This window comes from Myxine glutinosa, chromosome 6, assembly GCF_964187855.1.
Source record: "Myxine glutinosa chromosome 6, kmMyxGlut1.1, whole genome shotgun sequence".
NCBI classification, from domain to species: domain Eukaryota; kingdom Metazoa; phylum Chordata; class Myxini; order Myxiniformes; family Myxinidae; genus Myxine; species Myxine glutinosa.
Window position 1 is genome coordinate 35,852,182 of NC_136266.1, and position 12,230 is coordinate 35,864,411.

Here is a 12,230-nt window from a genome sequence, read left to right on the forward strand (position 1 = left end):
TGGGAATGACCATACAATTGCAATGACACAACCACGGAGATTTTCCCCGAGCAATCAACCATATACAACCATCAACAATTCCCAATTCACAAGCACTTTCCTATGAGTAAGATGGCCATCTTATATACGTGTGTCCCGGTGAGTACTCACGACACCCTTTTGGTCTCGGTCCCACACAATGTCTCTGGGCCCCTCCTGACCAAGATGATGGTCGCCGTCACCGCACTCGGGCGGTAGAACGAACTCCGGGTGGACGTGTTTTCACCGGGCAGGTATCGTACCAGGCACCGTGGCTGCAGCCCCTCGTGGCCACGCGAAACGGATACGGTAAAGCAAGCCAAACCCCACGCCGCTTGCAAGGCGCGTTAGGCCCCAACGTGCGACCCGCACGCGTCTGTTTGGACGGTGCCGCGAACGAGGCCAGACGCGGGATCGATGCACGGCCCCACGTCAACTTGCCGTCTCCACCGGGCCGGTACACGTCCCGGTAATTCCTCTCGCCAGACAGGCTTCGGATCGGAACGCCGCTTTTCCACGCAGCGCAAGGTCGATCCCACCTTTTTGTCGGAGCGGGGCGAGGAAGAATAATAATCGTCCTTTTTTCCTCGTGTCTTTTTCTCTTCCGTTTCCGGTCACTTCCGTTTCCGGCCACTCCCTCAGAAGGGCTCCTGACCCTCCAACCACAACAACTACACAACAACTTAATATACTACACACGGATAAGCAAAGACCTGAATGGTAATTCACATACATTCACATAAATATGTAACAGAACCTTCACTTTGTAAATTTCGTATTAAATTTCCTGTGTACATTTCCCCTTTTAATTGGCTGTTAATTGAAATGAGTGCGCCGTAGCTAGTCCATATACATGCATGTAGGCCACCATAGAACCTCTCTATAGTTATTTCTTATTCTATGTTAGTTTAAGGCTCTGTTTCCCATTAATTGACACTGCATTGCACCAGATGAAATAAGACAGATCCCCTTTCAATTGCCCAAAACCTCCATTGCCGATTGTATTGCCAACCGCATTGCCAACCGCATTACCAACTGCATTCGTCCTCCATTACGCACGCGGTCAGCTCGGAGAAGAAAGGCGTGTCTCCACCTCGTCATGAGAAGGAGGAGTGAGCCAGCCCCCGATCAACCAACCAAGCATGAGGGGTTTGGCCTGAGAGGGCGGAGGAAAGAAACTTCGTGGAGGTTCAAGAAGATTCTAGGGCGTGGTTATATAACCCGTCACGCGGAGCCCCCACCTCAGTCCAGTTGAGGAGGAGCTGAGAGGCGTAAGAGAGAGATGAGCAAGGGAGGAAGCACAAAAAGATATACGTGCTGGAGGTGCTTGGAAGAGAGAGATTCTGTGGGGAGGTGAGCTTGCGGTTCTGCTGGGAGAGACGCTGTTTCAGCGGCCCAGCAGCGTGAAGCCCTGACATGCTGTTTTTCGAGCAGCCTTGCTGTGTGAACTAGATTGCGGTGGCATCGGTGGCCGTCGTTTCCAGCCCGACGTCCCGTGTGGGATCAAGCTCCAGCCAGCATCCCGCTGAACCTTCATCCCCATCCAGCCATTCATTCCCATTCGTGTAAGTCTGAATGTCGTCTGTTTGTCTGTGTTGTCCCTGGGGTTTAAGTAAGACTGTATAGATAAGTAGAATTGCACTGTGTCCCCCTCTTCTGTAAATTACTTTCGTTTTCTTTCCTCCTCCTTGGTTTTTTTGGTTTTGTACAATAGTAATGAATAATAAATCCCTGTTCTTCCTACCTTTGCTTTCCTTTCTTCACATCCGTTCATCTTTGTGATTTCCCCATTGAATGCCTGTGGCACGATTTGGCCAATGCATAAGAATCTGGTTTTTACTACTGCTAATGGTTCGAGCCGCGGGCTGCTAATCCGCTCGGCAAATAACATCTTGTCCGCGGTCTCGAGCGAAGTTGCTCACATGCCTTTGTGCAGGGAGCTGGGTAGCTTCAGGAGTGGAGACGGCCAGTGAAAATATAAGGTGGATTAACCCCCCTTCCCCCCCCCCCCCCCCGCTAAGGGGGAGCGCCGTGCTCCGTTTCCGCAACAATATATATATATATATATATATATATATATATATATATAAATTAATTAATAATTAATTGATTAATATTTTATTAAATTAATTTTATTAAGTTAATCGGCACTGTGTAGAATTGTTGAGGGCATGAAGGATATACAGCTCCAATGTGTTATGATATAGATGGACTTTGAGAAGGCTTTTAATTTAGGTATACTGAAGTAAAATGATCAAGGTTTTCACAGTACACGCCATTCCAGAATCCATTGTCGGGATGGAGAAACAGTTTTATGTCGGGATGTTTCAACATCAGATGGACAGACAGACGCTTTGAGATACTGACAACAGTTCTCCGAGATGCAGTAATGCCTTTCTTGTTCATTGTAGTCTTTGACGATGTGATGAGCAGTGCAATAAGAGAAAACAACATTTGGCAATTAATACATTTGCCCTTCTCACACACCCAACCTGTCCCCAAAATTTCGCCCGAACCCATCCATAACTTTTTGAGATATTGTGCTACATATCGTTTTTGCTCTATCACTCGATAGTCAAGAATCACTTAAAATTCTGGTATCCGAATCCGGATCGCCACTAAAATCAAATAAATTTGCCATTGTTACACACCCAATGACTAAGAGGGTGGCGTCAGGAAGGGCATCCGGCCATAAAAACATTGCCTCAAAAAGAGAACCATGACATTTACAACTACATATGGGCAGGGTACAGCCCGAAGTGGAGATCGGTTTCTGAGGTTTGGGACATGGAATGTAGGGACAATGACAGGGAGATCAGGAGAAGTGGTAGAAGTATTGGTCAGAAGAAAAGTGGACATATGTTGTGTGCAAGAGACGAGATGGAAGGGAAGTGGTGTGATAATGGTGAAGGGTAGGCAGGGACAGAAATACAAGTTTGTGTGGCAAGGGTGCCCGGAGGGCATGAATGGTGTTGGTGTCCTGTTTTCTGAGGGGTTTGTAGACAGTGTGGTGAGTGTGACTAGAGTGAGTGATAGGTTGATGATGGTGAAAATGATGATTGGAAAGCTCTTGGTGAACATCATCTCGGGATATGCTCCGCAGGTTGGTCGGAGCGATGAAGAGAAGGACAAGTTCTGGTGTGCGATAGAGAAGCTGATGGAAAACGTGAAAGATGAGGAAGTTGTTGTGGAAGGAGGAGACCTAAATGGGCATGTGGGAAGGAGTATGGACGGTTTTGAGGGAGTTCATGGGGGTTACGGATATGGTGTGAGAAATGGAGAAGGTGAAAGGATTTTGGAGTTTGCTGACGGAGCTGATTTGTTGATTTGTAATACTCAGTTCCAGAAAGGGGATAATAAGCTTGTTACATACACGTCAGGTGGGTCGACGACAACTGTTGACTACCTGATGGTGCGTAGGCGAGATAGGGGGCACCTCCGGGACACAAAGGTGATCCCGGGGGAGGAGGCTGTTTCACAGCACCACTTGGTTGTCTGCGATATAAGGGTGAAAGGTGCGAGGAGAGCTCGGCGGGTGAAGTACCAACCGAGAATGAAGGTGTGGAATTTGAAAGAGGTGACAGTAAGGGAGGCATTAAAAGAGAGGCTGAGTCGGGTCGAGGATGATGTGGTTGAGCTTGAAAGTGGTTGGATGGCAATGAAAGATAGTCTGTTGGGAGCCGTTGGTGAGGTATGTGGATGGACAAAAGGACCACCGAGGCACTCGGAAACATGGTGGCGGGATGATGAATTTGGAAAGAGGATTGACGAGAAGAGGAAGAAGTTCAAGGAGTGGCAGAAGGCGAAGGGTATGGGCGCAGAAAAAGCAGAGCATGAAAGTTATAAGGCAGCCAAGAAGGCTGCAAAGAAAGAGGTAGCAAAGGTGCAGGAGACATGTAGAAAAATGTTCGGAGAACGCTTGGATTCGGAAGAGGGTCAGAGAGGGGTATTCAGGATTGCAAAGCAGATAGCGAAAGAGAGGTGTGATGTGATGGGGGTGAGTTGCTTGAAGGATGAAGTGGGACAAATCGTTGTGGACCCAGATGGAATTAAAGGAAGATGGAAAAGATATATGGAAATGCTGTTGAATACAGAGAATGAATGGGATGGCAACATAGAGAGTAACCCAGTTTTAGGACCGGCAGAGAAGATAACTGAGAAGGAAGTTGAGGAAGCGATAAAAGCAATGAAGAGTAGAAAAGCGGGAGGGCCGACGGGAGTTGTGGGAGATATCTTGAAGGCAGCAGGAAGTTGGGGTGTGAAGAGAATGACAGGGATCTGTAATCTGGCGGTGAAAGAAGGCCGCATTCCAGTGGATTGGGAACTGAGTACCCTCGTCCCTCTATACAAGGGGAAAGGTGACCCTCTGGAGTGTGGCTCGTACCGAGCGATAAAGTTATTGGAGCTTGGAAAGAAGGTATTGGAAAGGGTGTTGGAGAGGAGGATAAGGAAGAAAGTGAAGATCGACGAAATGCAGTTTGGATTTATGCCAGGAAGAGGAATGACAGACGCGCTTTTTATTGTGAGGCAGTTGCAGGAGAAGTACATGGAGAAGAGGAAGAAGTTGTTTCTTGGGTTTGTTGATCTGGAGAAAGCATTTGATTTGGGTTCCACGCGAAGTATTGACATGGGCATTGAGGAAGTTAGAAGTGGAGGACTGGTTGATCAGAGTTGTGATGGCAATGTACAAAAGAGCGCGCCCAGCTGTAAAGACGAAGGACGGGAACAGTGGTGAGTTTGAGGTGAAGGTGGGAGTGCATCAGGGGTCGGTACTAAGTCCACTACTATTTGTAGCTGTGATGGAGGTGCTGGCTCAGACCGTAAAGGAGGGTTTACCATGGGAGTTGTTGTATGCAGATGATCTGGTGTTGATTACGGAAAGTATGGATGGACTGAAGGAAAAGATGAACAAGTGGAAGGAAAGTATGGAGACAAAAGGTCTGAAGGTGAATATAGGAAAGACGAAGGTGATGGCAAGTGGGAAAGCATGTGGTGAGGTGGAAAGAACTGGGAAGTGGCCATGTGCTGTGTGCAGGAAGGGTGTTGGAGTGAACTCCATTCAATGTACAATGTGCGCTGAGTGGGTTCATCAAAAATGTAGTGGTCTGAGAGGGTCATTAACCAGTGTGGCAGCTACATTCAAATGTAAGGTGTGCACAGAGGGAGCTGCAGATGAAGGAAATGTTGAGTTGGATCTTGGAGACGGCATGAAGCTGGAAGGTGTGAAAACATTTTGCTATCTCAGAGAAATGCTGAATGGAGAAGGTGGATCAGACTCGGCAACGGTTGCTCGAGTGAGATGTGCATGGAAGAAGTTTCGGGAACTGAGTGGTGTGCTGATGATGAGGGGAGTGTCGTTGAAGCTGAAGGGAAAGGTGTATGCTGCATGTGTGAGAGGTGTTATGATTTATGGGAGCGAGACATGGGTCATGAATGTAGAGCAGCAACGAAGGCTGGAAAGGGTGGAAATGCGAATGGTTCGGTGGATGTGTGGAGTATCGTTGAGAGAGAGGAAGACAAATGATGAATTGTGAAAGATGATGGGAATAGAGCCTGTGATTGATGCTGTGAAGAGGAACAGGTTGAGATGGTTTGGTCATGTGTTGAGGAAGGATGAAAGTGACTGGTTGAGAAGAGTGATGGAAATGAATGTAGAAGGACGTAGAGGACGGGGAAGACCGAGAAAGACTTGGCTAAAGACGGTGGAAGAAGACATGTGGGCAAGGGGGTTAACAAGGAGAGATGCAGAAAATAGGGCAAAATGGAGAAGATTGTCATGGGGACCGCAAGGCTAACCCCCACTCTTGCAGGGAAAATGGCCTTAAAATGCATGTTGTTGTTGTTGTATTGTTACACACCCATTTGTCCACCACGTTTCCACCGAACTTGTCCATAACTTTTTAAAAGATATCCCTCTCACAGATAAACAGATAAACAAAGGTGAAAACATAACCGATGTTCACCTTCCAGGCGCAAAACATGCTTTTAGGTTTGGGTAGGGTATGGGGGAGGGAGGGTCCAAAAAAATTACATTGCACTGAAAAATGAGTTCGCCGAGCAGTGAGGTGAACATTTTTTGTGGATGTTTCATTTTTGTCATCGGTTCTAAAGACTATTCTAAATATAAACAAAGAACACTCTAATACACTTGAAAATAAGTTTTCTAATGAAAAAACTTTTATTACTTGCAGAAAATCACCATTTATTACTTGCAAAATCGAAGATTTTTCAAGTGCTGTATATTGGGCGGTTGCGTTTGTTATTCTGTCTGTTTGTCACTCGCCTGCAGGTCACAATTCCAAACCGATCATCATAAAACTTCATCAAGTTGTAGAGGTCGTCACAATCGACGTCACAATATGCAAATGCATATTAATTTTGAGGTCAAAGGCCAAAGGTTATCTGGAGGTCAAATTTCTAAAATCGCGATTTTTTTTTTTTGGGATACAAGATCGAGGCTCGTGTAAGAGCCAATATTAATCACAAAAAAAAAACGGACACATAAAACATATAATGAATGGAGCGGAAGACAAGATGGGGAGAGAGAGGGAAGCACACAAGTGCATTGACTAACAGAACTCAAAATGTCCAGACAGTGACATCGGGAGACCTGTGGGAGGGAGAGGGCTTGGGGGAAGAAGGCATGGGAAGGGAAGGGGTGGGGTGGAAGTAGTATAAAATATATGGACACTGCTAGGACTTCCAGGAATGAAGGCGGTATTTCAAAAGAGTGGATCTGGGGGTGAATTAACGGGGGTAGAAAAGATCAAGGTTTTGGATGGGGGAAGATAAGAGATGGTGGTGAACAGCTGTTTTAAAGACCTGGAGTGGGATTGAAGAGAGTGAGGGAGTTTGTTCCAGAGGCGGGAAAAAAGGGGAATGAAAGAGTGAAGGTGAATAGAGAGTCTTGATTTTGGCAGTTTAACCATAAGAGGGTTGCAGGCAGATCTTGTGCGACCTGTAGGAATAATTTGGGGGACAGAGCACAGACAGAGCTGGGGAAGCTAGGCCGGAGAGGAGTCGGTTGAAGACAAATACCACCAACCTGCCTGCGGTGAGTGAGTGAAAGACCCTCAGAGTTAGCTTCATCGCGGGAGATTCCAATGATTCTGAAAGCTTTGGTTTCAACAGTGTGAATCCCAGCAAGGTGTGAGGAAGGAGCACCGGCCCAGAGGGGAGAACACTATTCCATTGAGCTGCGGATTTGGTGTATGTTTGTGGTGAGGAGCTCAGGTGTGCCAAGGAAGGACCTCGCACGACGGAGGATGCCCAGTCGGCGACTGGCTTTGGAGGCTAGCTTGGAAATGTGGTTTTCCCAGGAAAGATCATGGCAGATAGTGAGACCCAAAAGCTTGAGCGACAGAACTTATTGGAGAGGATTATTTAGAAAGTAGATGGAAGGGTTGTCCAGTCGATCTTTTCGGAGAGACATCGTAAGAATGTGAGATTTGTCAGGATTGAAAGACATCTTCCACTTGTTTGACCAGTCTGTGATTTTGTCCAGGTCTGCAGAGATTGAGGAGGCTGCAGACTGCTGATCTGGGGGATGAGGAATGGAGCGGCAGAGAGACAGAGAGGATTTTCCAGAGAGTTGGATAGATCATTGATGAAGACCAGAAATAGCACAGGGCCCAGAACACTGCCTTGGGGAACTCCAGCCTGAACAGGAAGGGGAGATGAGAGAAATGCATTCAGGGCCACACGTTGCCTACGACCAGAGAGGGAATCCGAAATTTGACTTGAAATTTGACTTGAAAATTGAACAGCATTTGCATATTGAGTCACTAAATTGGGAAACCAACTATTTTTGAGGTGAAAAGGTCAAAGGTCAACTTTCGGTCAAACGTCTAAAATCATCAATTTTCATTAAAAATCGGCACTTTTCATCCTATTGAACTGAGCTTTCATCAAGACCATCAATTTTAAACTTGATGAAATGGACAATTTGATGGATCAGTGGCAACCTTTGGGGGAGGGGGGGGGGGTGAATTTTGCAAGTATCATGCTCTGCATGACATCTCCCTCTTTTAATTACTTTCTCATCATAGAAATCCAATCGAATGAAAAGCAGACATTGTATAAAATGAAACAAATGACATAATGATCAAAACAAATCAACGTCTCTGATGTATTGAACAAGGTTTGACACGGAAATGACCTTCGATCAGAATTACGGTTTTGCCATCAGATGAGCATTTGTCTTCATCATCTCCGACGATGTGAATCACGAATAACAAAGATTTATTCTCCAACACGTTCGATGCCCATTGTATACCCTGGAGAATTTCCCACGGTCAAAAGCATGTTATTGAGTCTTGAAAACAAAGACTGAGTGCTGAATTGAAACAGAATGACAGCGACTCTGGATGATCTGATATTTGGGATATAATTCCACCTCTTGGCTCATGAATGGTTCGGAGAAAAAAAACATCTCCGATCACAAATCAACGATTCCGGTCATTTGTTAATCATCAAGTAACACGAGCCTCGTAACAATTTTAACAATTTTTGCTCTTACACGAGCCTCGATCTTGTATACAAAAAACAACAACAAAGTATTCACCCTGGGGAAAAAACTGAATGGGACAACTCAGTTCCACCTTGAACGCTGCGGTCAACATCAGCTATGGTCTGAAGAATATCGGGGGATCCAACATTCCGAGACCACGTCTTCGGTTATAGATACATTAATACCTATGCAAAAAAAACAATCGCTTTTGACAAGACCATGGGTCTAGGGGGGTCCATGCTGGGTACCCCACCCCGAGGTCTGCCCCTGCCTTTGGTGGTGAAGGTAAAAAAAAAAGTGCGTGCGAGGTTTATGCAGTAAAAACAGGTTTCTAAAATCAAATAAAAGCAAAGGATGGAATTATACTAGAGAGAGTAGGTGATTAATAGTATCGAGGATAGACAACACTCAATAGGATTTTGAGATAAAACATTTGTTTGACAATTGGTATGGAATAAAATGCAAAATTTCTCTCCAAGTGAAGTGTATTTCGAAAGATGAAGATAAATGTATTCAGGGAAACGGTGGGAAAAACATAATCCTGTGTGGTAACAGATGTTGGGTGCTCACAACAAAGCATTAACGAATTCCATGTGCATGCTACACCTGTATGCTCTGGACAGCAATAAACACAAGCTGTAACGATCATTGTAAGATTATAATGATACCGGTATGAGGATATTTGCACAGAATGTCCGAAACCTTGAGGAAAGGATGTATGGAATTTTGTAGCCACTGCGCGAGGACGAAGGAATAACCTGTTTCCAAATTACAGCTGCGGAAGCCATCACAGGGTAGGTGTGATTTAGGAACATCCAAAATGGCGTATGTTGGCTCACAAACGACGGAGGACTTCAAGCAGGTAAATTAAGGTAACTCATGGAAGACTATGGACAGTGGTAAAGTACCATCATCAAATCCATGTTTGATGATAACGGCGATGAGACAATGACGATGATAATGATGGTGATGCTGATGACGATGACAATGACGATGATAATGATGGTGATGCTGATGCTGATGCTGATGCTGATGCTGATGCCGATGACGATGATGATGATGATGATGATAATGATGGTGATGCTGATAACGGCGATGATGACAATGACGATGATAATGATGGTGATGCTGATGCTGATGCTGATGACGATGATGCTGATGACGATGCCGATGACGATGATGCTGATGACGATGACGATGACGATGACGATGATGCTGATGACGATGATAATGATGATAACAGCGATGATGATAATGACGATGATAATGATGCTGATGCTGATGCCGATGACGATGACGATGATGCTGATGACGATGACGATGACAATGACAATGACGACGACGATGATGACGACGAAGAGTAAGATGATGATCATGATGATGATGATGATGATGATGACAAAGATGATGACCATGACGACAATGACGACGATGATGATGATGACGACAATAACGACAATGACAACGACGATGATGATGATGACGAAAATTAAGATGATGATGATAATGACAATGACCGTTAAGATGATGATGGTGACGACAATGACGATGACAATGACGATGACGATGATGATGACGAAGATTAAGATGATGATGATGATGACAAAGATGATGATCATGACGACAATGACGACGATGATGATGATGATGATGACGACAATAACGACAATGACAACGACGATGATGATGATGATGACGAAGATTACGATGATGATGATGATGATGATAATGACGATGATGATGACGATGATGATGATAATGACGATGATGATGACGAGAATGATGACAATGACCTCGACGACGATGATGATGACGATGATGACGAAAATTAAGATGATGATGATAATGACAATGACCATGAAGATGATGATGGTGACGACAATGACGATGAAGATGATGATGATAATGACAATGACCATGAAGATGATGGTGATGACAATGACGACGATGATGATAATGACAATGACGATGATGGTGGTGATGACAATGATGATGATGATCATGATGATGATGATGATGATGATGATAACGACGATGATGACAATGACGATGATAATGATGGTGAGGATGATGATGATGATGATGATGATGATAGGAACCTTATATGTCTAGCAAGACCATATTAGCAACAACAAATTCTTGTTTTTAACAAACAATTACAACAATAATATTTTGTTCATTTACCATCAAAATCTCATCATTGTAGTGAAACCAACATACATTTTAAAATCCTGTGGTTTCATAAGAATATTGCTGAAAGAAGCAAAGTTATGGAGTTGGGAAAAGTAGAGGCAAAGGTTAGAAAAGAGAGCGTAGGATGAGTGGTTCCCACTAGGAAATGAGGGTTAGCATGTGAGGAGAAGGAGGATCAGAGATAAGAGGGTCTGGCTTGGGGTTGGAGGGAGCTGAACACAACACAACCGATAAAAATAAAGGAAAACAGGAAACAACCACAGAAAGCAAAAGTTGTGGGGAAATGTAAGCAATATTGTGACCGTGAAAAGGATAATGCAGATATTGTTATCGCATGAATATTTTGAAATGTAGTGCCATACCAAAGAGAGCAGAAATTGAGATGATGTCGAGGTCAGGACAGTAGTGACGGTTTGAGAATTTTAGCGAGAGGTCAAAATACTGGCCCCGACGGACGATGAGTGGTGGCTCTTCTCTTAGATTGCATGTCAGCAGTTCAAGGGGCTCTAGAGAAAAGAGAGAGAGTATTGTGAGAGATAATAGAAAGGTCATTGTTTTTGCAGCATCTCCCTTCTTCTTTATCCTTCACATTATTAAAAATGCCTGAATCATTTCTGGATGTTGCAATGACTTATATTATGCTCAGATTCATATCACTAAATTCGAAAATCATACAATACTATACACATCGAGGATATATTATGTATATGTTTTCATGGGGTTGGCAGTACTGGTGGTGTGCACACTCGCCTCTCCTGCCATAACCACTGCTGGGAAGGCAGTGGCAACCCACCCAGTTTAACCCTTGAGAAAAATATTCTTTGGCAGCACAGATGCTCCGTAACAAAGTAGGGTACATCACCATCCTAATCCTCCTCATGCTGTTCAACAAGTATCAATATAACTTTCAGAAGCTTCCGACCAAGTATTTGATATTTAATCAAAGGGAATAACAGATTTTAAACATTGGGCCTTTTCCTCATACATTCCTCATACATCCAGCCGACCACCACCAGGGAGTAAGGGAGGAGAAAAGCATATACATATATGTATATGCGCATATGAATATATACACAGACATGACAGAAGTAAACAGACACCATGATTTTAAAAGAAATTTATTTATTGATTTGTATTTTGTAGATTTGCCATTTGCAGGTTTCAACTCTTTTACTCTTTCAGGAATAGAACTAACAAGTTCCGAAATTTTCTCTTGTGGGATTTCTGCCCAGGCTTCATGCAAAAGGTTTAGCAATTCTGCCCGTGATGTTGGTTTCCTGGACTTTTTCCGCACAGCTCGATCAAATATGGCCCAGAGGCGTTTAATGGGATTCATGTCAGGAGACTGACTTGGCCATGGAAGTCGCTTGATCCCATTTCTGTCCTGCCATTCTTTGGTCTTTTTTGCAGTGTGGTATGGAGCTCCATCTTCAATGAACGGAGTGTTGTTTTTGACCATCTGACCAGTGGAGAAGACAGGGAGAAGTCCATCCTCAAGGATAGAAATGCA

At 44.4% G+C, this 12,230-nt stretch overlaps 1 protein-coding gene across 1 annotated transcript in view; it reads right to left on the reverse strand.

The window, feature by feature from the left end:
* The window catches only part of LOC137429688 (protein-glutamine gamma-glutamyltransferase 2), a 239,826-nt gene that overhangs the window by 169,284 nt on the left and 58,312 nt on the right, over positions 1-12,230 (reverse strand). Inside the window, 1 exon segment of the mRNA XM_078779717.1 lies at positions 11,083-11,226. Within this exon segment, the coding sequence (XP_078635843.1) occupies positions 11,083-11,226 (144 nt within the window).